General features: G+C 38.4%; 1 protein-coding gene across 1 annotated transcript in view; it reads right to left on the bottom strand.

The window, feature by feature from the left end:
- Positions 1–26,259, bottom strand: part of PPIG (peptidylprolyl isomerase G) — a 36,079-nt gene extending 9,820 nt beyond the window's left edge. Inside the window, exons 1-10 of the mRNA XM_034427035.3 lie at positions 25,481–26,259; positions 16,273–16,351; positions 16,026–16,100; positions 14,664–14,771; positions 12,541–12,585; positions 11,306–11,393; positions 6,094–6,123; positions 5,858–5,997; positions 5,204–5,408; positions 3,600–3,770 (exon numbers count right to left, since the gene is read on the bottom strand). Of these exons, the coding sequence (XP_034282926.2) occupies positions 3,600–3,770; positions 5,204–5,408; positions 5,858–5,997; positions 6,094–6,123; positions 11,306–11,393; positions 12,541–12,585; positions 14,664–14,771; positions 16,026–16,100; positions 16,273–16,333 (923 nt within the window). The 5' untranslated portion in view covers positions 16,334–16,351; positions 25,481–26,259. The remainder of the gene's footprint in view (positions 1–3,599; positions 3,771–5,203; positions 5,409–5,857; positions 5,998–6,093; positions 6,124–11,305; positions 11,394–12,540; positions 12,586–14,663; positions 14,772–16,025; positions 16,101–16,272; positions 16,352–25,480) is intronic.
- Between the last annotated feature and the right edge of the window lie 458 nt (positions 26,260–26,717).

Below are 26,717 nucleotides of genomic sequence, written 5' to 3'. Positions count from 1 at the left end.
CATCCGGAGGAGCACCTTCGTCATCTGAGAGGTTGGTGTCTCTCATCGGTTCGTCCTCTTAAGCCGAGGTCAGCACTGCCTCTAGATCTCGTTGGAGACCGTTCAGGAGAACCAGTGAGGCTAGCGGAAGGCGAAACTCGGGTACGCCGAGAATGAAGGTTTTCCGATACTACAAATGCTGAACGGTGTTCCTGTATGCCCGTTGCGATGCCATGCGAGATAGCTCTGGCAATTAAGTGTTGGACCGCTTCAGGCAGATCCTGCAGGTTCAGTTGGTCAGGATTCTGTGCAGGTGGGGGATCCTGCGGTGTAATTGCACAATCAAAGGAATCCCCTTTTTGTTGGTCCTTTGAATGGGGAGAACTAGTACCTTGTTGGTCAGCTCTCTCAGGGAATAACACTCTGGAGAGGTCAAGGTCAGCCTCGGCAGTCTGGTCACAGGAACCAGGCCAGGCTGGGCCGTACCAGCAGTGACCCCAAGGTCAGCCCTCTCCGTCTCGTTCTGTAAATATTGTCCTTCCAGCACCTTTTGGCGTCATTGAAGATCTTTGATCTCGTCCTGGTGTTGATGAGACCTTCTGCCTGAAGCAGACTTAGAGGAGGCCTTGTGGCCAGTCTCGGCCCTGTTATCAGAAGACCATTCAGCCATAGTAAGACGATCAAGTGCCTGCACACCTAACTGAAGATAGGGCGGCTTTCACAGAAATCTGGAGCATGCCAGCACCAGATGCGGCCAATGAGGGGTGTGAAATAACAGCGGAATGCTGTGTTGCAGAGCTGGAAGTGACCTGCTGAGAAATCAGTAGCCAAGGCTTCTCTTCTTCTTCTTCTTTTTTTTTTTTTTTTTTTGTGGCTAAAATGGCCACCCGACGTGGAGGAGTGCAATTAATATGGCCCCCAAGATGCAACAAAATTGCTGCCTTCGAGGATTGCGCTCATAATGGTGTCTAACGGCCGATCCAAGGTGTCCACTTTAACTGCCACAATTAGCCACCCAATTACTTCTGCCGTAAGGGGCCACCTGCCACTCAAGGAATAACCCTGAGACAATACCAGCGGCGATCAGTTGGGGATAGACTTGCCACAGTCTTCGCGCCAACACCTCAGAGGAGCGCCGTTCAAAATGGCCGGTTAAAAATGGCCACCACCGTTGTTGAAGCTCTGCAATAGCGGCCGCTGACGAGGCAACTTCGCAGTCAGCAGCCCTGGCGAGAAGCAGATCCAGCGATCCTGGGGCTGGAGGTTAAAATAGCGGCCGGCGCTTATTTCGTAGGTGGCGAAGCGCCAAGAGCACTAGCGCCGATCAGCTGTAGGGCGGGCGCGGCGGCGGTGTTTTCAGCCTTAGACTGAAGTGGCCAGCTCGCACAAGCTTGATAGAAGATTGAAGAGTAGGTAGAAGCGAGGAGAATAAACCCTGATCAATAGTCAGGAGTGAGGAACTCAGTAAGAAACCGTCTGGTCAGATCACTGAGTCGAATAAAACTGGAGGCGACGGAGGCACGAGGAGGCGTGGCCAAAGCAATTCGATTCAGTGACTGGCCAGACCAACTGGATCATCTCCCACTCCTGACCCACTCCGCAGCCTTCTGGAAGAATATCACTGGTTACAGCAAATCTCCTTCCCATGCAGAAGGAAATTGACTTACCATAATTGATTACCTAAATGTGTTTTATTGTAGGTTTGAGAGGAAACCATTGTCAACTATCTACACCATCTCCATATCAGATACACTAACAGCCAAGCCTCCTATAACTGACCCCATCCCTTAGGGGCCCCCATCTCTGGTGATTACAGAAAACTATGTGCATGGTCTATTTCACAAACAAAAACACAGAAAAGCATCAAGCCCAGAAAAGATAACGCCTTCTTGCTTGAAAGCTTGTGCTGACCAATTGGCCCCCATCTTCAATAAATCACTAGAGATGTGCTATGTTCCTTCTTGCTTCAAATGTTCTACTATCATCCCAGTGCCAAAGAAGGCTAGTGCTGGTCTACCTGAAAACCATCACGGATCCGCTGTTAGATCTCTTGCAATTTGCCTACCGAACAAATAAATCAGCAGATGATACTGTCAATATGGCTCTCCACTACATCTTACAACATATTGAATCTCCAAATACCTATGCAAGAGTCTTTTTGTAGACTTCAGCATGGCATTCAATTCAACCATTCCGGATATTCTTCTAGCTAAACTAAATCAATTAGCCATACCTGACCACACTTGTAAGTGGATCATAAGCTTTCTAACAAACAGGAAGCAGCAGGTGAAGTTAGGCAGAATCACATCAGATATCTGTACAATTAGCATAGGGCCCCCGCAGGGCTATGTGCTCTCTCCACTTCTTTTCTCTCTATATACCAATGACTGCATCTCAAACAATCCATCTGTTAAACTACTGAAGTTTGCAGATGATACAACAGTGATTGATCTCATTCAAGACAACGACAAATCTGCATACAGATGGGAGGTTGAACAACTAACCTTGTGGTGTGGCCAGAACAGTCTTGAACTGAACATACTCAAAACTGTAGAAATGATAGTAGATTTTAGGAGAAGCCCTCCTACACTACCACCATTCACAATATTAGACAACACAGTAGCAACAGTAGAGACCTTCAAGCCACCCTGAGTCTTCGGAGAAAGGTGGCATATAAATTGAACTAGTTAAATTAAGTTTCTAGATTCTATATCTCAAGACTTAAAATGGACATCTAACATCAAATATGTCATCAAAAAAGCACAGCAAAGAATGTTCTTCCTCTGCTAACACAGAAAGCTCAGGCTGCCCAAGGAGCTGCTGATACAGTTCTACAGAGGAATTATTGAGTCTGTCATCTGCACCTCTATAACTATCTGGTTTCAAACTGCAACCAATCAAGACACAGACTTCAAGGATAATTAGAACTGCAGAAACAACAATCTGCCTTCCACTGAGACCCTATATATTGCACAAGCCAGAAAGAGGGCTGGGAAAACATCTACAGACCCCTCGCATCCTGGACATAAACTGTTTCAACTTCTACCCTAAAACAACGCTATAGGGCACTGCACGTCAAAATATCTAGACCCAAGGACAGTCCCCGCCCCCCATGCCATCACTCTTCTAAACAACTAATTCCCACAACATTGTCAAACTATCTAGAAAGGCAGTCATACCATTATTAATCTCATCTTCCTTATTACCTATCTCCTTATCTTCTTATGGCTATAACTTTGTTGCTTGTATCTTACAATTTATATTGTTACCTTAGTATCCTAGTATGACTTATTTTGATTGCTTATTTAGTATCCATGACTATCACTAAGTGTTGTATCTAATATTTTATGATGAATGTATTTTTACAATGACTATGATCTATCAAGATTATTGTATGTACATTGATACCTTATGCACAGAAATGACAAATTCCTTGCGTGTCTAATCACACTTGCTTGGCCAATAAAGAATTCTAATTCTAAGGTCATAATTTTTCTACTATATTATTCTACTTTATATTATACATTGTTTCCACTAGTTTGTGATCTTAATGTTTACACATAGATCTTAGTATTTTAATATACTATTGTATTGGTAAATATTTTTTTAAAAAACCTTACCTTTCTCTTTCTTTTTCTCTGTTCTTTGTCTCTTTTTCTTTTTCATCTACTTTGGGAGGACTTTTCCTCATCAGAAATCTGTTTTCTGGAACAGGAGGAATCTCTTCTGGACGGACTGTAGAAAGTGGCTGTTGCAATTCAGGATTTTCTGTTTCAGCTTCACTAGCTGAACTTAAATTTATAAAACAAAAGAAGATATTTATCTGTATTTTTAGAATAATGTGTTAAGTTTTCAGATGCCAAACATACTTCAAATTTACTATATTTTAGAAATTTGTGTTGGAAAGTGGCAAAATATTTAATATTTTAATTTGAATTGTGCTGGTTTTTCTATGCCTTGCTGGTTTTAAAGACATGGTTGAATATGAGGAAAAGGCTTTTTTGGCCTTTTTACTAACATAGCAATTTTAAAAAATTACTGAATAAATATAAATCAACAGATTTAATCATGCTTATGGATAGTTTCTGAGCTGCTTAAGTGGAAATGGATCCACACTACAGAAAGTCTCCAGGTTGTGACCCTCCAGCTTACAAACAACCCCTAGTTACGAACAAGGTGCCTGCAGTACTCAATATGGCAGACGGCCAACCAGCAATGAGGTCCGACTTAAAATGGCAGGTGGTACTTCTTCCTGCTAACTGAAAAATCTCTGAAGCCTTGCAGTATCTCCATGAGCATTCGTTTTTAATATATTGCACAGTTTGTTTTCACTGGTTCCCAAAAGCACTGCACAGCTCAAGAAAGAATGTTGTCTGTCATTTTGGGTCATGTCGCACTCGTTTTTCTCTCCAATTCAAATAGCAGACATTACTTTACCCCCATGAACTGAAGCATTGCTGAAGCAGCACAATGCCTATATAAGCATCACAAAGTAATGCATGTATTTTTAATATGCTGGTAGTCCTCGGCTTATGACCACAATTGAGCCCAACATTTCTGTTGTTAAGTAAGACATTTGTTAAGTGAACTTTGCCCCATTTTATGATCTTTTTTGCAACAGTTGTTAAGTGAATCTGGCTTCCTCACTGACTTTGCTTGTCAGGTCTCAAAAGATGATTATGTGACCTTGGGACACAACAACGGTCATAAATATGAATCAGTTGCCAAGCATCTGAATTTTGATCACATGTTCATAGGGATGCTTGAAAAGTCATAACTGAAAAATGATCAGTCATTTTTTTCTGTGCACTTGTAACTTTGAACGGTCACTAAACAAAGTGTTATAAGTCGAGGACTACCTGTAGTGCACTGCCTGTTTTCCACAGCTCCTAAAAAAAATGCATGGATTCAGCAGTTCCTCAGCTTGTAGAAGAATGCCATTTGCCATTTTGAATTGCGCTGGGCTTCCATTTTTCTCTTATTACACAGTAAGACAAACGTGTGACTAAATAGCTTGTTCCAGTTGGACTTAAAGGTAATTTAGGAACGGGATTTGTTCTTAAGCTGGGGACTTGCTGTCTTATAAAACCACTGGGTTGACTTCCTAGCAACAGAAGCATTGTTCTCCAAGTATCTCAAGAGTTCATCCAAAAATATATTTAAAATCATTATGATATATAAGAAATCTGTTTAATTAAAAAAACATATAAACTTCTCTATGTACCTCTTTTTGCTTTTTTTCCTCTTTTTCTTTTCTTTCTTATGTTTCTTAGAGGTTTTTTTATGTTTCTTTTTCTTTTTCTTTGTTTTTTCTTCAGCAGCACTGTCAGATTCACTTGACGAATCAGAAGACGATTTTGAATCACTTGAACTTTCTGAATCACTAGATGAAGACGACGACTTGCGTCTTTTCTTCTCTTCCTTCTTGGCTTTAAATGAAACCAACAGAAAAGCATTTACCGCCTAAGCATAAAAAAAAAAAATTCTCTTCCTATTTTCTTGTTTTTCCTTTAATTTCCGAATATTAAAGCAAATAAATAAAAATTATTTCCTAAGCATGGTTTTTCATATATGAAGATGGTAAATATTATTAAGAAATTTGTTTTAGCTGTAATCAGAGTTGCAACTGTATCACCTTCAAGCAGAAATATTGTTATACCCGCAGATATTCTTAATAAATATAAACAATAAAGATTCTTAATAAACAATTTTAACACTGGAGCTCTCTGGAGTTTAAAGCATTAAAATAAGCCAAATAATTGATTTCTACAAAAGGTGATTGGAAAACAAAAGATCAAAGCTGACTGTTTTTCTTTGCTGCATTTGCAATCTGAAATGGAAATAGCAGACTATTATTAAAAAGGTATTTTAATTTTACCTTTAGATTTTTGAATTAGTTCTCCACAACTCATTATTCGCACTTCTGCATATGGTTTACTAGATGCATCAGTCTTCTGATTTTCTATTTCTCTTACAACTTCTTGCCCCGAAATTACTTGTCCAAAAACAACATGATATCTAAATGAGTGAAGCATAATTTTAATAAATGACGGCTATCTCATTGAAGAATTCAGCAGAATTTTCCAATTACAAGTAAGAGACAAAAATACATACCCATCAAGATGAGGGGTAGGCTTAGTTGTTCTATAGATGACACCAGGGGCAAGAATTTAATAAAAAAAGGATAATATTAGTATCCAGTTGAGAGGGAGAGAAAACACAAATTTGGTATATTATGACAGAAATGACAAATATGAACCCAACACATTAAATACTGAACAGCAACAATGTCAATACATTAAAATTTATATACAGTTCTGATTATTACTGTAACCATACCTAAAATTCAAAAAATATGTTTAAACAAATATATTCTACATAGCCTAGTTCTGACTGAGGTAATATACTTTGACAGCACTATACTATATATGGCATGAATATTCAGAACACTTCTGAATAGGAACGATTTCCTTCACCTAAAATATCTTATACTATAAAACAGGCTAAAGTAGACCACTTCCAAGCATTCAATTTCTGTGTGACATTTTTATATGGAAACACTTTCAATAACCTGAGCCATCATTTTTGCAATACAGTTTAGACTCAGGTTCTTTTATCAACCAGGCCATAGCTACTTCTTGTTAATAAAAGATACTATGTAATTCAGTTTCAATAGTACAATACTACTGAATCATTTGGTCTTATACCAATTTATTTGTTCCGCAAATCTCTTTAAGCTTCTTTACCACTAAGCAAATAGTGTACATTCATTTTTGAAGAGGCAGCTTCTGCTTAATATAAAACTGAAACTAAAGAAGCAAAGACAAAGAAATTTTTTTGAAGACACTACAGTCCTCAATATATTATTCAACCAATAATTTTAATTAATTGCAACTGGTAAATTGTGGCCATTAAGTTCCCACTGGAATTTATTAAATATTTAATATTTAAAAAATTAATGTATTTTTATTTGTCCTAAAATTCAGTTACTTCATTCCCTCGGATGAGATGGATGCTTTTCTTCTGAGCAGACATTAAAGACTTATCAAGGAATCGTTCCCATTCACCTGTTAAAACTTCTGGCTATACAGGGGAAATCTACTAAACACAGATGCGTCCTTAATTTCATAATGAATAGAATTGTAAAAATAACATCTTCTGTTATGTCTGGAATATTCAACAATGCTGCTTGTAAATAAATGTTAACTTGCTCTGACAATCAGAAAATATGTACATAAGCATTATCCACTTTCAGCTAGTATCACTATTTAGCCCTAAAAACCTCATACTCATTACACATTAAATGGTTTTTGGTTGCAACCATTTAGCTCTTACAGTGTTAGAACACTCTACATACAGCTCTCTTTTTGAAATATAAAACTGTATTAGCTGTCCCTATTTCACGGGAGATTTTGATTCTAATAGAGTATGACTATTTGTAAGTCTATTTTTTACTTCCACTTTGGAACAGAATACAACAAATAGGATACACCATTTAACTCTGAGTGAGCTTAACTCAGTAACTTAACTCAGTAACTTAGAGCAGGGCTGTCAAACTTTCAGACCACAGGCCTGATGTGTCACGTGCTGGCCACACTGATGTAGCAAAGGAGAAAAAAGTCCCGATAGGTCACGTGACACTCCTATGACAATGTGAGTTTGACACTCCTGAATTAGAGGGAATTATAGATATGGTGCTTTGTACGTAGCAGAAGAAACATAGTAAAGAAACTGAAGTAGTACAAAAAAACATAAGGAAAAGTTTACTATTACCTATATTTCCACACTAGCAACAACTAAGTGTTTTATGGCACTTTGCATTATATAGTAAACTTTCATGAATTTTATCTGGAATATGTTTTTAATGATTGTGTGGAAGAGAATCAGTGGTTAGTTGCAAATTGAAGGAAACACTATATTGGGGAGCTGAGATTTCATGGAAGGCCTATTAATATACTTATTGCTTCCGATTTTTCTCTCCCTCAGAATTATGGCTTTACTAGCTTGTGTTTTGATCTGCTTGTGATGTTAAATGCCAGGATGATTAATATTCTCTCTCTTATCCCTAGATGTGTTTTGGTAGAAATTCTGACCTGCCATGAATAATCAAGACTTGGATTGTGATGGATTAATCTCTTCAGAGGTGCTCTCCTGTTCAGCACCCTAACAGATTATAAAGTGAAGGAGTATTCTTATAGATTAGATTCTTCAATCTGGTATCTCTATCATCTCTAACTAGGGGAACCAGAACTGTCTGGAAATTATGGAAGTTGTAAGAATCTGAGGATCTAAAGTTCAGGAAATCTATGCCCATTTTGCAGGCTCAACACATGGACACAGTAATGGACTAAATGAGTTTAGTTTAGACAAGATGCAGTATATGTAGCACATTATTTTGTCGCAAGGGAATGACAATCAAATTGTTTTAGAAAAAATGTATTCCTCTTGATAGATCAAAACTGGGGAATGCTTGTTTATTCACATTTTGTCAGAGCTTTAATAATTTGTTATGGCATGAAATATGTTTTACAAGTTTAGATTCATAGGTTAATTATGACCCAACTGGGATAGAAATACAGTGGCTTCATTAGCCCATATTCTGATATCCTTTCATTTAGATTGGTCAATGAATGTATGTGCCTTCACTGACTCTTGGGCCTATGTCAAATGTTGGTCCTGTATAAAGCAGTAGAGACTGCTTACAGATTAGAGAGAAATATATTTCAGCCGGTATTATCCCAAGCCATGGTATTACTATTAGTTTCCCTCACTTATTTATCATCTTTGACAATTGAGAAAGCAAGAGTCACAGTTGGGCAATATCTGTTTGACATACACCATCAAAACAGACACTGGAAATGTCACTCAGCTTCCCATGCCAGACAGCAGGAGATACACTCGGGCACCAGCTATGTATCCTAAATCAGAAAAGAGATTTTACCCTAGCCCTATTAAATGCTTTCCCCTCTGGGGAACTTCTGGACTGGAGGATACAAAACAATCCAGTATTCATTGTGAGTATGTCCTTGAGACTTGGTACCGATAGAAACTATCAAACATGTTTTTCTCTATATCCACTTATATACAGAATCTTGAAATGCTCCAATTGCCCCACTTCTGACTAGCAAAATGAGATTCAATGACTAATAGTATAAGCAAAGTCTACTTTCTTCAGTAAGTATAGTATAAGCTGAAGTCTACTTCAGCGCTGAAGTAACATACAAGGTTGCCACGTTTTGCATGGCGGCATGTAAAATCAGACAAAGAATAATTAAGAGTAATTGGATCAGCCACAGTATGGATAATCAATCAGGTTCAGCATTAACCATTAGTTTTTGGGTATACATGCCGTGTCAGCTATTGTACCACATTATATTTCTCTCAGCCACAACAGAGTTTCTGTAAGAGAAGCTTACAATTGTTAAAGCCTTTTGGATAATTTTATTGTTTTATTTACAAATATACAGGAATACAGGTAGTCCTTGACTTTTAACCAGTTGCTTAGCCAATCACTTGAAAGTACAACAGCCCCCAAATGGTAATTACAACCTGGGCCTGAAGTTCTGACAGCCATGTTCTTCCCTGGTCAGAGTGGATAAAAAACAATGATTTTTTTTAAAAAATAAAAAAAACCAGATTTTTTTTATTTAAATCGGATTTTTTCTATTTTTATCAAATTTATTTTAATAAAATGCTCTTGGAGTAAAAATCTATCTAAAGATAGTTTTCTATTTAAGATACACTAATTAAGTTTATTCAGCATGAATGGAGCTTAGTTATGTAGCATGAGGCTGTATATTCTGCAATATTTACATTTTTGGTAAACTCATTCAATGAATCCAAGCTCTGCAAGCTAAATAGGAAACCTTCATTTTGTTTGCAAATAATAATATTGAAGATTCTAACTACCAGCAAGAATGAATCCTTACATTTAAAGAGCACCTGTCATTTCAGATACATTATGGCAGGGCCTGTTAATGGGCATCCATTCACCTGCTGCCTGCCACATCCTTCACCTTGTTCTGTCACTGCCACATCACCAGCCATCCCATTAAAGTGAATGGGACAGTCAGTGAGTCAACTGTGGGTCAGAGGAGGAGCCACTACAGGACAGAGATGACAGTTGCTCTTTAAAAATTATGATTTAAATTGAGTTGATTTAAATCAAGCCTTTAAATCGACTTGATTTGAATCAAATCCACCTTGTCCCTGGTTACTGCATTTTGGGCACTTGGCAACTGGCCCCTGCTTAAAACTGTTTGCAATGTCCCATGGTCACATGACAGTGATTTATGACATTTTTGCCAAAAAGGGCATTTACTTCTGGTTTTCAGAAAAAAAGCCCCATAGCAAAGAAATGGCTTCACTTAATGACCATGGCATTTGCCTAAAAACCACAGTCTTCACTTTACGATTGCTTCATGACTGCCGGAAAGCGGTTGTAAAATCTATTTAATAAGATAGATAATATTATAATAGATTAGGATTGTCACAACCTACGACTGTAATTGGCAGGCTCCATTACAGTCCCAAGTCAAGGACTCTGTCTGTGTACATGTGTATTTGTATACTATTTGTGTTTGTATTTTATACTGTTATTTCAAGTTTATATTATACAGATTTTAATTTTAATTTCTTCTTGTTACATACACATAGCCTTTGCATATTTGATTTAATATTGTTTTTTAGCCAAACTGTTTTGTCCGTTTGTACTTTTCTTAACTATCCTGGCCTTGTCAATTTAGTATTGTTTATTTTAAATATTTGAATACCAATTCTCTTGCACTGGTTAATGATTGCAATAAAGTTATTCTCAAACTCTCCTCATATTTTACTATGGCATGTTGAGTTCTTATTCAGGAGCAAAGAGTTCTTACTTACTCTTTACTTGTAGCTTCCCCTCCTCCAATTACAGTACACCTTCAATAGCGAAGTCCATCTGTAAGTTCCTCTACATTTAGGCATTAAGAAATATTTTTATTGTTATATTGTCCTTTTAAAAATTTTCTTATATTTATGCTAATTGTGATTTTAATTTTATATATTTGGCGCTTTTTTAAAAATTTTGTGATGGTAGTTGTTTTTGCTGGGTTTTGATGTACAATACGCTAATAATTTCTCATTTTTTCAAATTGTATTTCTGTTTATCTTGTAGGTTAGTCTTATATAGATCTTCCATAATTCTTAGAAATAGTTAAATAAAAGCATTCTCTGTTCTAAAGGTATTTATACTTTGTAAACAGAAAGTTATTCCAACAATTCAAAGTTCTTACAATTTAAATCATAAGGAACTCCATCCAAATGATGGAGCTAGCATGATACTTACATAAAAAACTGTGAACCATTTGTATCTTTCCCTCTGTTGGCCATTGAAAGGAGAAATTCTTTGTTGTGCTTTACAGCAAAGCTTTCATCTAGAGAAAGCGTTTGAATTACTTCAAAAATCCAAGTTATTACCTTACACTGGCATTTTTTTAGCATTTTAAATTAGGATTGTCAAGCTGCATAAATGTTATCATTGCAGTGCCAAACAGTATTCAAATAGATAAAACTAAAGACAGATATGTATACTATAATTCCCAGTTTATTGGGCAAAAATATAAATATTATTTGATTAATACTGTTGAACAGCATTCTCATATGATAAATGAATGCAGAAATACAACTATGTAGTAATTCATTGATCTGTTAAACAAGAACAACCTGTAAATGTCTCATTCTTATTATCCAAAAAGACAAGACGTATTTTTGTGGAAAAAATGTTATATTTTGCTACATGCAGTTTATAAGAGTGTGCCAAAAGTAATATGCTGTATTGCTAGTTTAAAAATGCCTCATGAATAGCCCTGTTTTTTAGAAAAGGTAATTTGGAAATTTGAAATAAAAATAAATTTCAATTGTATGCAACAGACTTGTTTGTAACATATTTGTGTCATAAAAGCGTCTTATCTAACGTCCAGTAACAGCCTTTTAATATCATCAGCTCACATTTCTAGGAGCATGAAAAGAACTTGGATTGGTTAGTCAGAACTAGCATTTGGCCATCTTCTAGTTTTTACAGAGAAAGACCGAAACCAGATCCATTTATTGGTCTACTTGGTCCAACTGTCAAATTAGCATTCACTTTCTGTCAAAAAATATGTTTGTTAAAGACATGTCAAATGACTGGAATGATGTTTTATCTCTCTCCGTCTCTCCTCAGACATGAGCGAGGGCTGGTTTGTTAACAATCAATGAAATGGTAAAACTGGCCTTGACAAAGGGAAGTTAAATGGAGGCAAGATGCAAGGCTGTCACACACCTCAGGAAGAAAGGACTTACTACCTTAAGAGAAGTAGAAAAAGAGGTGAGTTGGTATGCCACTGATTATGAGATCACTTGAGGCCAGACTTTTTACAAGTTCTAAAATAATTGTACACTTTATGATCCTAATTATGAACCTCAAAATAAACTATGATCCTTAGTAGAATTATTTTGTAGATCCATAAAATATGTTGTTCCTAATATATTCACAACACAATGGTGGAGTTGCAGGCTAACCTGAGAAGAAATAGTTCTTACCTTCAAAAAAGCCTCCATAAATTGATTCTCCTCCTCTCCCATTTCCTTGTATAAAAAAAAACACATACATCTAAGAAAAGATCATGCAAGCATCCAATAGAAGATAATATAGGTAGTTCAGGATTAAACTATGGAATGCGTAGTGTTCTCTGAGCTTGATTGTTTATTTGTTTGTTGACATTTCAATATCTGAATTGGGTAACATCATCACTGCTAGTGAATATGGAGTTTGCTCCGTTTATGTACAGTAACTTGCCCTGCCAGTATTGATGGAGATGTGGCTTTCTCCTTGGTAGTTCTTTGATTAAGGTATAGCTTTCTGCTACATTGTTTGTCTGGTGTTAATCCCTGCTTATCTAGATATTGGCACCAAGGTTGTTGGAATTGATACCAAAGACTCCACAAACTTTAAAATATTTATATTCAAACTGAATATCTTTATACACAATATTGTTATGGAAGAAGTAACAGAAAACAAGTCTGTTATTTTCCTATTCATCTAAGCAATTTAAAATGAACATTAATGAACCAGAATGAGAGAGTTCTAAATTTTCTTTCTTTTTTAAAAAAATATTTTATTTTAAATACAAATAATACAAACATAGTGCATATGCATCTAAATACAAAAAAGGGGGGGAGTAATATAAATATTACAGCGCACTCCCACCCCCAGAGACTTTTTTGAATTTTTTGTTATATTTCTTCTTCTATAACTAAAAGATATACAATATATTCCAACTGTGCCCTTATCCCCTCCAAAACAACATATATTCTTGAGTAGGTTTATTCCCTTTGCCTTCCACCAGCACTGTTTTTATAAAATCCCTCCATACTTCATTATAATTGTTTGCTTTAATCATCCCTTTTTTAAATTTAATTTCTGTTGCTAATTTATCATTTGTTGCCATACTACAAATTTCATTATACCACTCATTTCTTTGAATATCCCAATTTTGTCCCCAATATTTAGCCATCACTAATCTAGCTGCCATTATCAAATTTACAAGCACTTCCTTTTTTGTTTCATTTATATCCCATTTTTCCACCAGTAATAGCAATGCAATCCTCGGTGACATATCTAAATTTACATTCAAAACTGCTCTAATTTCTCTAAACATCATGTCCCATATTTTTTGTGCATTATCACAATCCCACAACATATGTTTATGTGTTCCAACCTCTTTCTTGCACCTCTAACAAGTATTTGTATATTTACCATCTATTTGATTTAATTTATGTGGTGTTAGGTACCACCTCCATATCACTTTATATCCATTTTCCTTAACTCTGACATATTCTGATATGCTCTTCTATTCCAAATATTTTCCCAATCATTATCATTTATTTCTCCTAAATCAATGGGAAATGCAAATCAAATCAATGCAATTCTTCCAAACCATGATAATTTTACTTTCTCATATTTATCTATTTTATCTTTTATATCTTTCTTTAGGTTTTCATAATTTATTTTCTTTAACTCTTGAATATTTTTTGGGATGTCAACACCTAAATATTTAACACTATCTACTGTTTTTAATTTATATTTTCCTTTCAATACATCCACTTCTTCTTTACTATGGTTATATAACATCATTTCTGATTTTCCCCAGTTTATTTGTAATCCATTATATTTCCCAAATTCATTTAGGTATAAATATATCCTCTTTATAATAACTACAGGATTTTGAAATGTTAATAATGTATCATCTGCAAATAAATTTAGTTTAGTTTTCTTCTGTATACCAATTCCTTCAATCAATGAATCTTCCCTAATTGCATTTGCCAAAACCTCCATCAATAATGCAAATAAAACTGGGGATAAAGGGCAACCCTGTCTCATTCCCCAATTTAAGGTTATTGACAGAGTTCTAAATTTTCTTATATTTTTACAAATGAATTCAAATTGTTTTAAGAAGGAAAAAATGCCAGTATTTTAGTAACATCTTCAGCAAAGTACTTTGCTTGAAACTATCATAGCAGTTCATTCATAAAGTTTGGCAAGAGACTATCATCCTGGGGGGTTTTCCACAAAAAGTAGACATCGAAATTATTTAAATACTTGTAAAACTTGTATTTACATTTGAACAATTACAGGCAATAATTTGGAACAAGTAATGCCATACCTTCACTGAAGTCACCACCTTGGATCATGAAATCTTTCACAACTCTATGAAATAAACAACTTTTGTAATGAAGTGGTTTCTGTGTTGATTTTCCAATACCTTTTTCACCTACAAAGAAGAAATAGTTTAATGCACATTAAACATTAGTGACAGAATCTCACATAATGAAATACAAGTAAAATTGTAAATCAGCTTTTGGTTTTTTTAAAAAAAACTCTAAATACTAAGCCACTAAAAGGAAAAAAGGGGCCATACAGTACTAATAGTAGTAAAAAGGAATGTGAAATATTTCTATATAATAGGCAAAATCCACAGAACTGTACCCATTTGTTAATTCATACAGGTAGTCCTCATTTAGCAATTGAAATTGATTACAATGAAATGGTCACTAAGCAAACAACATGATAGAGAAAAAGGAAGGGAGACTGCAAAGATTACTGGATGCTGCCATTTCATTTAGATAGTTCCCTTGTGCAGCAATGCCAGTGTTACTGTCATTTTGGCATGCACTGTTGTCAGGTGCAAAAATTTGAACCTAAATGTATGTATTGATTGGAAAATAATTTTAATACCATTTATTCCCATTGTATTTGTAAACAGTTGCTATCTGAGGCAGTTATAAATGAGGACTACCTGTATAATAAAGTGGTCTGAAACTTCAGTTAACTTATCAAATGTAAGGCACCACTATTCACGGATAGGCTTGCTTGCATTTTGTTTCAGATAACAAAATGGCTGTAGAGTGCTAAAGAAATAGGAGGGGGGGGAAGCTATAGTTGGTTTTTGTGTGTGTCTCAGAATGAAAGAGTAGACCTGTATACCCTGCATTTAAGTGGCCCTCGAGTTACAATCATTTGTTCAGCAAGGTGTGAGTGAAGGGAGGAAGATATTATGGTAAGATATGGGCAAGTGTCTTCTCTAAGAACCTAAATGAAATTCAAGAGTTAGTCAGAATTAACAAAATTCCTCTTGAGCTCCAATATGACAGTGGAGAATTTTTTTTCAGACTTAGAATCATCCAGTTTTCCCTGTTTTTCTGACTATAGAAAGAAACACTAAGAATTCTCTGAAAACTTTAACTAATCTAAATGGTTCCACATTTCAATACAATCCCAAGTGACCATGTTTTTAAATTACTAAAGTGTATGACATTTAACAGATAGTCATTAAAGTATTTTATGTATGAATACTAAAATACTTCAAATAGATCATAAACAAATATATTTATACTTATCGAGTTTAAGATAAATATGTAATATTGTTAGATTTTTTTTGCACCTTGTGACATTATTCTTAAGAACAATTAAATCAGCATTAGATTTATATAGCAAATTATGCAAGTAAGGAAAAATATCTACAAACCTGTACAAAGACAGCGAAAGTTCTCACATGTTTTTGGGCAAACATCTGAAAATAATTCAAAGACAACTCTTCCAGCTAAAATTAAGGGAAAAAAATCATTACATTTATATTAATTAACTTTAAGAAGGCAAGCTTGATGCATGGAAATAAATATAAACCAATATATAAATATAAACTTATTCTAAATCAGTTTACCTATGCATTTTCAGATAGGCTCAATATTTAACATTGAAACCAGCAGTCTTACCAGGGGTATTATTGATGGCTATGTCAAAAAAACAACGAGGTCTTTGTGTTTTCACTCCCATGGCTTTAGAATGTTATATCTGAAATAGAAATACAAATCGTAAGGATATTTGATTATAGCATACTAATTTATTTATTTATTAAATTTATTGGCTGCCCATCTTACTACAGCATAACTGTAGAGTTACTAATAACAATGATAGGCATATTACAAGGCTTTATTATTTCGTGCAGAGAAAAATATATACATATAGACAACAATATTGCACTGAAAATATTTTGGTTGGATTATTTTTATGGGTTCTAAAATGAACACAATACTTAGTATTTATATTTAGGAATGACCACATTGGACCAGTCCAAACTCTGTTAACAATCAATTTCCAATTCGTTATTGTTTGTCCCTCTAACACTGGGGAAGAAAAACAGAACAGTGATATGCTAAGCAGTGAACACATTACTACTGTATGACCTTTTCCTTCCACCTCTCCTTTACCACATTTACCACTCCCTTACAATTTATTCCAGTATACCAGGTGATCAGGCAGACACCAAATGACAGGATGAAAGAACCATTCAACAATGCAAAATATTTAAGTTTCTATAAAATATTTTATTTTATAAAAATTTGATACTGTCCCATTTCAACAAATCTGAAAATAATGCATCACAGCCAAGTCATTCTGGTTTGTTTATTACAATATTAATCTATAAAACTATATATGGATGCAAATTCTGGTTTGGATTTGCAGTGAGTGATGGCTAACATTAAATAAATGTAGAGAAGAGAATATATGCAAATGGATAGTGTTACACCAATCCTCCCTTACAAAGGCACAAAGTAAATTAATTTTTTGTACAGTTATGAATCCAGAAAAGACAAATCTTTTAGAATCTGATTGTCAAAAGGTGATTTCTCCAGCATAACATAAATCACAGCATCTTCCTATTTCATCTATGACTGTTCACACTAGTGTATACCCTTCCTGTAATATTGAAAAACAGATGGATCTGATTAATATTTAATGGTCCTTCTACTTGGTATTATTTCATATATGACAGGACAAACACTGATGAGGCAACATATGCGAAAACATGGAGAACTGGCCAAATTTCAGGTTAAAGCTAGAAACAGAAAATAAACAATTCACTTTTCACAATTTCACTTCTTGCATAATATAAAACTAATATTGATAAGCATATTGAAGTTTATTGAATGCAAACCAAAACATGTTCCTTTTACTGAGAACTTGTCTATAAATTAGAAGTTCCCTAATTTTTCTGCAACTTAAAATTAGTGTATTTCAAATCAGTATTATTTATTCTAGTTATATCAAAATTTCCAGTGTTCTCTAGATCATGATAGAAGCACTATTAATGTGAAGAAAAAAGTCAAAGAATTAAGTATAATGCTCCACACTGCTTTCTCTTTTGAACTTCTAAATTCTACATTTTCAACTGTTGTTTATACAAGAGCTAAAAACTATATTTGATTCCCAATGCCTTATGTAATTGCAAACACATGAAACTGAAATAGATACAGTATACAACTTACAGTCCTCAACTCACAACTATTCGTTTAGTTTATTCATTCAGTTACAACGGTATTGAAAAAGGGGACTTATAAGCATTTTTCACATGTATGACCGTTGCAACGTATCCATGGTCATGTGATCAAATTTTGGGCACTTGGCAACTGGCATGTATTTATGACAGCTGCAGTGTCCTTGGGACATGTGATTCAACATTTGTAACCTTCCCAGCTGGCTTCTGACAAGCAAAGTCAATGGGGGAAGACAGATTTATTTAATAATTGCATAATTCACTTAACAACTTCAGCAATTTCCTTAACAATTGTGGCAAGAATGGTTGTAAAATGAGGCACGATTCACTTAACCTGTCTTGCTTATCAACAGAAATTTTGGGCTCAATGGTGGCTATAAGTCGAGGGCTACCTGCATTGCTTTCTCATTCTCATTTTTTTTATTATTCAAATTTATATAGTCATCCTTTCTCATATTTATTTATTTATTTATTTATTAAATTTATTTATTTATTTATTTATTAAATTTATATACCGCCCTATTCCTAAGGGACTCAGGGCGGTGAACAGCGAACGATAAAAATACATGTAATACAAACGTTAATAATAAAAAACCAATTAAAATATACTAAACATTCTGGTCCTAGATAATTCAAGACATCCCAGTTTAAAATAAAATCAAAAAGCAATATAAAGGGAAAGTTAGCCCAGGCCGGCCTGCTGAAACAGGAATGTTTTGAGGGCACGGCGGAAAGTGCGCAGATCCGGAATCTTCTGTATCTCTGGGGGGAGTTCGTTCCAGATGGTGGGTGCCCCCACAGAAAAGGCTCTCCCCCTGGGGGCCGCCAGTCGACATTGTTTGGCTGACGGCACCCTGAGAAGCCCCTCTCTATGGGAGCGTACTGGGCGGTGAGAGGCTATTGGTGGCAGAAGGCGGTCTCGTAAGTACCCCGGTCCTAAGCCATGGAGCGCTCTAAAGGTGGTAACTAAGACCTTGAAGCGCACCCGGAAGACCACAGGGAGCCAGTGCAGCTCGCGCAGGAGGGGAGCCACATGGGAGCGCCATGCTGCTCCCATAACTACCCGCGCGACCGCATTCTGGACCAGCTGGAGCCTTCGGGTGCTCTTTAAGGGGAGCCCCATGTAGAGAGCATTACAGTAGTCCAGGCGTGAAGTGACGAGGGCATGAGTGACCGTTTTTAACAAGTCCCGATCCAGAAAGGGACGCAACTGGCGAATCAGGCGAACCTGATAAAAAGACCTCCCGGCCACAGCTGTCAAGTGTTCTTCTAAAGACAGCCGTGAGTCCAAGAGGACGCCTAAGTTGCGAACCCTCTCCGTGGGGGGCAATGACTCATCCCCAATAGTCAGTGATGGCACCAATTGACTATATCGGGACGTCGGAAACCACAGCCACTCGGTCTTGGATGGGTTGAGCCTGAGTCTGTTCCTCCCCATCCAGATCCGTACAGCCTCCAGGCACTGGGACATCACTTTAAGGGCATCATTGGGGTGGTCCGGGGTGGAGATGTATAGCTGAGTATCATCAGCATACTGATGATACTTCACCCCAAAACCACGGATGATCTCACCCAGCGGCTTCACATAAATGTTGAACAGAAGGGGTGAGAGAACCGACCCCTGTGGCACCCCACATATAAGGGGCCTCGGGGTCGACCTCTGCCCCCCTGTCAACACAGACTGCGACCGATCAGATAGAAAGGAGGAGAACCACCGCAACACGGTGCCTCCCACCCCTAACTCCTCCAACCGGTGCAGCATGATACCATGGTCGATGGTATCAAAAGCTGCTGAGAGGTCTAATAGGACCAGGATAGAGGAGCAACCCCTGTCCCGGGCCCTCCAGAGATCATCTACCAATGCGACCAATGCCGTTTCCGTGCTGTATCCAGGCCTGAAGCCCGACTGGAACGGATCTAGATAAGCCGATTCATCCAAGTACTGAGGAAGCTGTCGCGCTACCACACTCTCAACAACCTTCGCAATGAAGCGAAGGTTGGAGACTGGACGGTAATTAGCCAACACTGCTGGGTCCAGAGAAGGCTTCTTGAGGAGAGGCCTCACCACCGCCTCCTTCAAGGCAGCAGGGAAGACACCCTCTCTCAAGGAAGCATTTATAATCCCCTGGAGCCAGCCTCGTGTAACCTCCCGAGAGGCCAGCACCAGCCAGGAGGGACACGGGTCCAATAAACATGTGGCCGCGCTTAGTCTGCCCAGTATCTTGTCCACGTTTTCCAGAGTCACAGAATCAAACTCTTCCCAGATAATATTCTCAAGACTTGCCTCCATCCTCCCTCCCGAATCTACCCAGTCAGAGTCCAAATTTTCCCGAATCTGAGCGATTTTGTCATACAAATATTGTACAAAGTCCTCGGCTCTACCCTCCAAGGGGTCCTTCCGCGCTTCCTGGTGGAGCAGGGAGCGGGTCACCCTAAACAGGGTGGCCGGGCGATTATCTGATGACGCAATAAGAGCGGAAAAATAGTTACATTTTGCCGCTTTTATTGCCACCAGGTAGGTCTTAATATGAGACCTTACCAGTGTTCGGTCAGATTCAGAACGGCTGGCCCTCCAACTGCTCTCCAGGCGTCTTTTCCGGCGTTTCATCTCCCTCAGCTCCTCGGTGAACCAGGGAGCCAGGTGAGATCGACGCCGGGTCAGAGGCCGCAAAGGCACGACCCGGTCCAAAGCTCCAGCGGCCACCCTATCCCAGATAGCCACTAGGTCTTCAGTCGAGCCGTGTGCCAGAGCCTCAGGAAATGGCCCAAGCTCCGTCTGGAACCTATCCGGGTCCATCAGGCGCCTGGGGCGGAACCACCTCATCGGTTCCGCCTCCCTGCAGCGGGGTGTGGCAGTTCGAAGGTCAAAGCGAAGGAGGGAGTGATCTGACCATGACAAGGGCTCGATCGCTATATCCCCTATCTCGAGACCACTCAGCCACTGACCAGAGACAAAAACCAGGTCCAGCGTGTTTCCCCCCGTGTGAGTAGGGCCATGAACTAACTGGGTCAGGTCCATGGCCGTCATGGAAGCCATGAACTCCTGAGCCACCTCAGACGCCTCACCGACGGATGGCAGGTTGAAGTCCCCCATGACCATAAGTCTAGGGGTATCAATCGCCACCGCGGCTATAACGTTGAGTAGTTCAGGCAAGGCCGCTGCCACGTGGCAGGGAGCCAGGTACGTAACCAGCAGGCCCATCTGCACCCCATGACCCCACTTCACAAGGAGGGATTCACATCCGGCCGTCTGAGGAACAGTGGCCTCCCTCGGACTAAGACCCTCTTTAATGATAACTGCCACCCCCCCGCCCCTTCCCTGTGACCTTGGCTGATGAAATGCCCGGAAACCGGGTGGGCACATCTCTATGAGAGGGACTCCCCCCTCCTGGCCCAACCAGGTCTCCGTAATACCCACCAGGTCCGCTCCCCCCTCCTGAACAAGATCACAAATGAGGGGGGCTTTATTTATTTATATATGTGACTCTTGGCAGCTAAGCAGCAATTAAAACAAATATAACAAAAAAGAGTAATATTATACAACTATTTGAAAACAAGAAAAAATTTGAAAGCATATAAAAACCATGACATAAAACAACCATGGCAATGCCATTCATCAAAACGTTTACTTTAGTCACAGTACCAGGACCACCATATTCCTGGCTCCCCAGAGTCTTCAGGGCCTTGTGAAAAGTCAGCAAGGTGAGGGTCAAGCCAGTCTGGGGAGGGGGAATCATGTTCCACAGGGCAGGTGCCACAAGAGAGGCTCTCTTCCTGGGTCCTGCCAAACAATACTATAACTGATGGGACATGCATTATGACCCTCTAGACTGGATGGGGTGGATAGATGTAATTGCGGAGAGACAGTCCGTCAGGTAACCTGATCCCATGTCTTTCTTACATAGAAGCCAAACTAAATATTTTAAAGGTTAGGATATAATTGTTTATATGCACAAATTCTCCTAATACTATATGGACTTGAAAGAAAACTAGGTTTAATCCCAAACCATTTGCTTTAGGGCACGGGTGTCAAACTCGTGGCGACATGTTGCCGTCATGTGACGTATAGCGATGTTTTCCCCTTTGTGGAGCTAGGATGGCCATGAGATCTGCATATAATGCATCTGGCCCACGGGCTGCCAGTTTGACACTCCTATTTTAGGGCATGAAGGAAAAGGTTTTCTGTCTAACTTCCAGTAGTAAAGAGGTTTAAAATTTAGGATCATACCCCCCCCTTTTTTTTTTGCTAAATACAGTATCTATTACCAGCTTTCATTGGTTAACAGTAGCTCTGCTGGATCACACAGAAAATCCTGTCTAGTCTTGTTTTTTATAGCAACTGAGTAGAAGCTTGATTAAACAAAGTGGAAACAAAGGCAGATTGAGAGGGATTTTTTTAACATTAAGAGACACAGTATGCAAATTATGGTTTGTGTTTGGGGAGAACATGTACATTTAATTTTCTGAAAGTTGTCCATTGCCGTAAATAATTGAGACCTTGTTAGCATATGTTATTTTACATGCATTTAATAAACCAGTACTCTTTAAGAAGCCAAATAAAAATAAGTGGTCTGCTTTTTGACAACAGAACTCCTTCCTCTGTTATTAAGGCAAAACAGCTTATTAATTCCTTGAATGGTCAAAATGATGCTAACTCACTCTTGTATATGTGTCTTGTGTTTCAGTTTAGGCAACATTCAATAAATAACTTTAAATTTTTATATGTAAAAAAGATTTTATAAAAAGTTTGACATTTACAAAAAAAGTTTTACAAAACAATTTTCCCATAATATTACCCTGGGGTGGATTGATAAAAAACAGTGTGGTTTAAATGTTCTCTTCAAAAAACATAAGCTACCCCTATTTTTTTTAAGCATGAACTCATAGAAGACAGGCCAAATGTGGCCCTTCAAATAATTTTCTATAGCTGGCAACAGTACTTTAAAAATGAGTACGCCCAACATGGCATGCTTAGCAAGTGAAATCTACATCCAAAGGCAGCATGCTCCCTTATTACTTTAATGGGTATTAATAAGTGAGAGAGCAACCAAAATCATCAATCTGTTACCCTCCTGTGCATACAGTGAATGAAGCATCTCGTTTTGTTTTGGGTCCCAGATGAGCTGGCATCTTCTGGTTCTCTCCCTCATCTCTATTTATCTGATTTATGTTTCCCAGGCAAAATCATGGCATTTACTGGGTTCACTGCAAATGTTGATGCCCACAGCTCCAAGCTGAGAAGAAAGTGTGACCTAATACAAAACCTGGGCCCGACAGGCAGAGGGATGATTCAACTCCTAGCTTTGCACTGGCCAGGACTGTAGCCTGATCTCCAGTCTTTTACTAGCACCCTCATACCGCCATGTCTATTTCAGGTTTATTTCAGGTGGCTTGTTATGCCAACATTGGTACCTCCTGCCTGGGTCCCTCAGGTGGAAAAGAGGCTCTACAGTGATAGGACCCATGAAATCCAATGCAGAGTGATGACTCAAGCCCAACTGTTAGGAAGTACCCTATCTTAGATTTCAATGATCCCATTTTATAATGGGGTTCCTGGGATCCTTTGTGCAAAACTAACTATCCACCATATACCAAGTTCCACTGGCAATAACAATCCAAACTGTCATTGCATTGCTATCACCATGAAGTGACTAAAGTAGCTGAACAACACACAGAATAAAAAGAACTGCAATCTCTCAACTGTTTTCATTTCTCTTTTCTGAATAATTTCTAATATTACAATTTTTATTTAATAAGGAGCCACTGGATGCTTATACATTATCCCAGTTGTGGCTGGTTATTTCATAAATGTATTTATTATATGATGTATTTACATTGAGTCTCATGTTTCATTTTATTGTTGCCAAATTTAAAGTTTGCTTTAGGCTTTCCTAAATAACTTAGTATCACAAATTTAACTACCAAACCCAAAACAATGGAATTGAAGTAAATCACTTCCAGTACAGCTTGCAATACAGTGATTCTTAAGACTATAAAAAAAACAAGAAAAAGAAAAAAAAATGATCCAGAATGACAGATGTATAGAATAATCCATTATGAAATGAACTTTCAATAAACATATCTTTAATTACAGGGTTCTTGAATTCTCTCTTCTGTTTCCTAAAATTTTTAGGCAAAGCAAATTCCCATGCTGATACTACTAATTTAAAGGAGCATGTACATCAATTTTCAAATGCCTTATGAAAACAACTATATCAACTAACAAGTATTAAACAAATTGCTTAAAAATAGATTTTAAAAAACCAACTGCAATAACCACTATAACAAATATTGGATATTTTTCCTGATTTCTTATGTTCGCCACTTTCTTATAAAGTAATAAAGCTAAGATAAAAATCCAATAAATAAATAATGTTGCATCAATAATCAAATCTGTAATTCTATTAAATATCTTCCCACACCTTGCACTGAATATACATTTTTCTCATGTTTAAGAAAAGGAAAACTGAGGGAGTAGAGAGATCAAGAGCCAAATTTTGCTTTCACTTAGGAAATCCAAAGCAAAATGAATCTGTGCCTTTTGGATGTTTCAAATTCCTGAAGACACAAATGGTTATAACTGAAAAGCATAAAGTTGTACTACTTCATCATCTCCTTATCCTTCAGAGCACATATCTTTATATATAATTTGTACATTTGGAAAAAAATCATTGCTTAAGTTTTTGTTTAGAATTTCAAAACTATAGTATAGCAATAAGCAACATGTGAAGGAGATCTATTTTTCAAATAAAGTGATGATTTTGGAATATATGATAACTAATAGTTGGCAAGTTCCTGTAGTAGTGTGGGAAGATCAATACAAAAGGAATAACAACACAGAGCTGGAGTATTATTTAAGTGCATCCCACTTGGTGTAAATTGATTCATTTAGTTTCCTCTCCTCTTCCCATTGTGTCTGTTAATTTCACCACTTCTTACTATTTGCCTTTTTTAAAAAAACCTTTTTACTTTGGTTACTATTCGGAGCAATTGTCCCATTATCTGTCTTCTCTTTTTCCCCAAAGTTTATTTATTTATGATGAATCTTTCATTTAAAAGACCGTTTAAATCAGCCTAGATTTATTTCTACAAACTGGAGGGAAAAGGGAGAGGGGTGGGTGGGTGGGGGGAGGAGAGAATAGCTTTAATTTTGTTCATTGTGATACCTGCGAGAGAAGAACCGCGGGTTCCTGTCGTCCTCACCCACCCCTTGCACAAGTTGCCCGAAACAAACCCTACAAATCACTATTAAAACCCGAGGACTCCCCCCTCCCTCTCGCCCCTTTCCCACCCGTCGAAGGCCCTGTATTATATCCCTCAGCCATTCAAGGCGAAATTGCGTCTCCTCCTCCTCCCTCGACCTGTGGAGAGGGCGATGCTTCCCTCATCGAGGCCCTCAGGATCAGCCCCTGACTCTAAATGAGGGGGGAAAGGGCCTCTTCTCCCCGTTCACCCCCGCCCCCACGAGTCAACGTGAGGCAGATTCAAACTGGAAGAGAGCGAGCCTCCCTCTCTTCCTCCTTTCTCTCCCGCCCGCTCCGCTCTTCCCCCGAGGGCCACCCTCCCTCTCCCCTCCCCTCCGAAATTTGCCTCCGGTCCCTCCGTGTGGAACCCGCTTGGCCGCGGGGCTCTTCTTGGCCACTCACCCGGCCCTTTCCGTTGCGGCCCTTCAAACCTCCCTCCGGCCGCGCTCCTCACCACCTCGCCGCCGCCATGTTAGGATCTGGTGCAGACGGACTGCGTCAGTGGAGGAGGGGACGAAGCGGGAAACCCGGAGCGGCTGGAGGCTGGCGCGGGCAGAAAGGAGGGGAGCACGGCCGCGTGTGTGTTTGTGTGTCGACGTGCTGGAGGAGAGCCAGAAGCTCTGGCGGCAAAGGCGGTTCCGCTTGGCACTTCGGCAAGGCGGGCAAAGAAGGGTCTTCAAGATCCCCGCTCCGCAGCTGGGCCTTTTTTTTTTTTTTTCCGTCGTCCTCTTGGGCAAACTGCCTCTGCTCTGCCTCTGGCGGGCTCCCGGCCTTGGCTTCTGTTTCTGAATCGGCGGCGAAGGAAACGAAGGGAATGTCGCCCTTCGCTCGCCTTTCTGTTTCCGCGGCTGGTAAAAACCTATCCCTCAGTTTTCAGAGGAGCGTTTCAAGCCGCCCTGTCCCATTACAAGGCCGATAAACCGAGGCACGACGGCGCCTCTTATTGCTAAGTCTACGCCACATGACTAGATTCGTTCATGTAGGAAAACGGTATTTGTACAATAAAAATATCCAGAAGGATCAAGCTATACTGGAACAGGATGTCCTACCTAGGATTTCGGGTGGACAGGACCTGGAAAGCGATATTTCGACACCATTGACAGCTCAGTTATTCATAATAAAGGCTCACGGTCCGTCCTTTTGATGTACGGTACACTCGTTGTCACTGATTTTGATTACCCTTCCTGCTGTTTCCAGCATCTCCTTTTCACCCGCCGGTGTGTGTCGTATGTAACTTTCCAATCACTCGTTAATAATTCAGTTTGTCCTACGGAAGGCGAACCTTAAGTTCCAGCTCTTGCCAAATTTGATAAAATCTCCCAACTTTTTCGGTAAATCATTTCGCAATATAGATATAGATATATAGATATAACACTAATAATTTATTAAATGATAATAATTATTAGTTTAAACGATAGTTTTTATGTAAGCCGCCTTGAGTTGCCATCTGCGAATAGGCGGCGATATAAATTTTCTAAGAAATAAATTTATTCAACTTTTATCCCTCCCAACTCACGATCCCGAGAGGCTCATAACAATCGAAGAAATTACTGACCAGTACAATCAAGATACGGCACAGGCAGAAGTAGAAATTGGCCTTTATTTTTTTATTATTATTATTTATTTAATTTTACATCAC

The sequence above is a fragment of the Pantherophis guttatus genome, chromosome 1, assembly GCF_059756535.1.
Source record: "Pantherophis guttatus breed Tessera chromosome 1, ASM5975653v1, whole genome shotgun sequence".
In the NCBI taxonomy this organism is placed as follows: domain Eukaryota; kingdom Metazoa; phylum Chordata; class Lepidosauria; order Squamata; family Colubridae; genus Pantherophis; species Pantherophis guttatus.
Note: the sequence above shows the minus strand (reverse complement) of the source record. Positions and strands in the feature narration are given on the sequence as shown.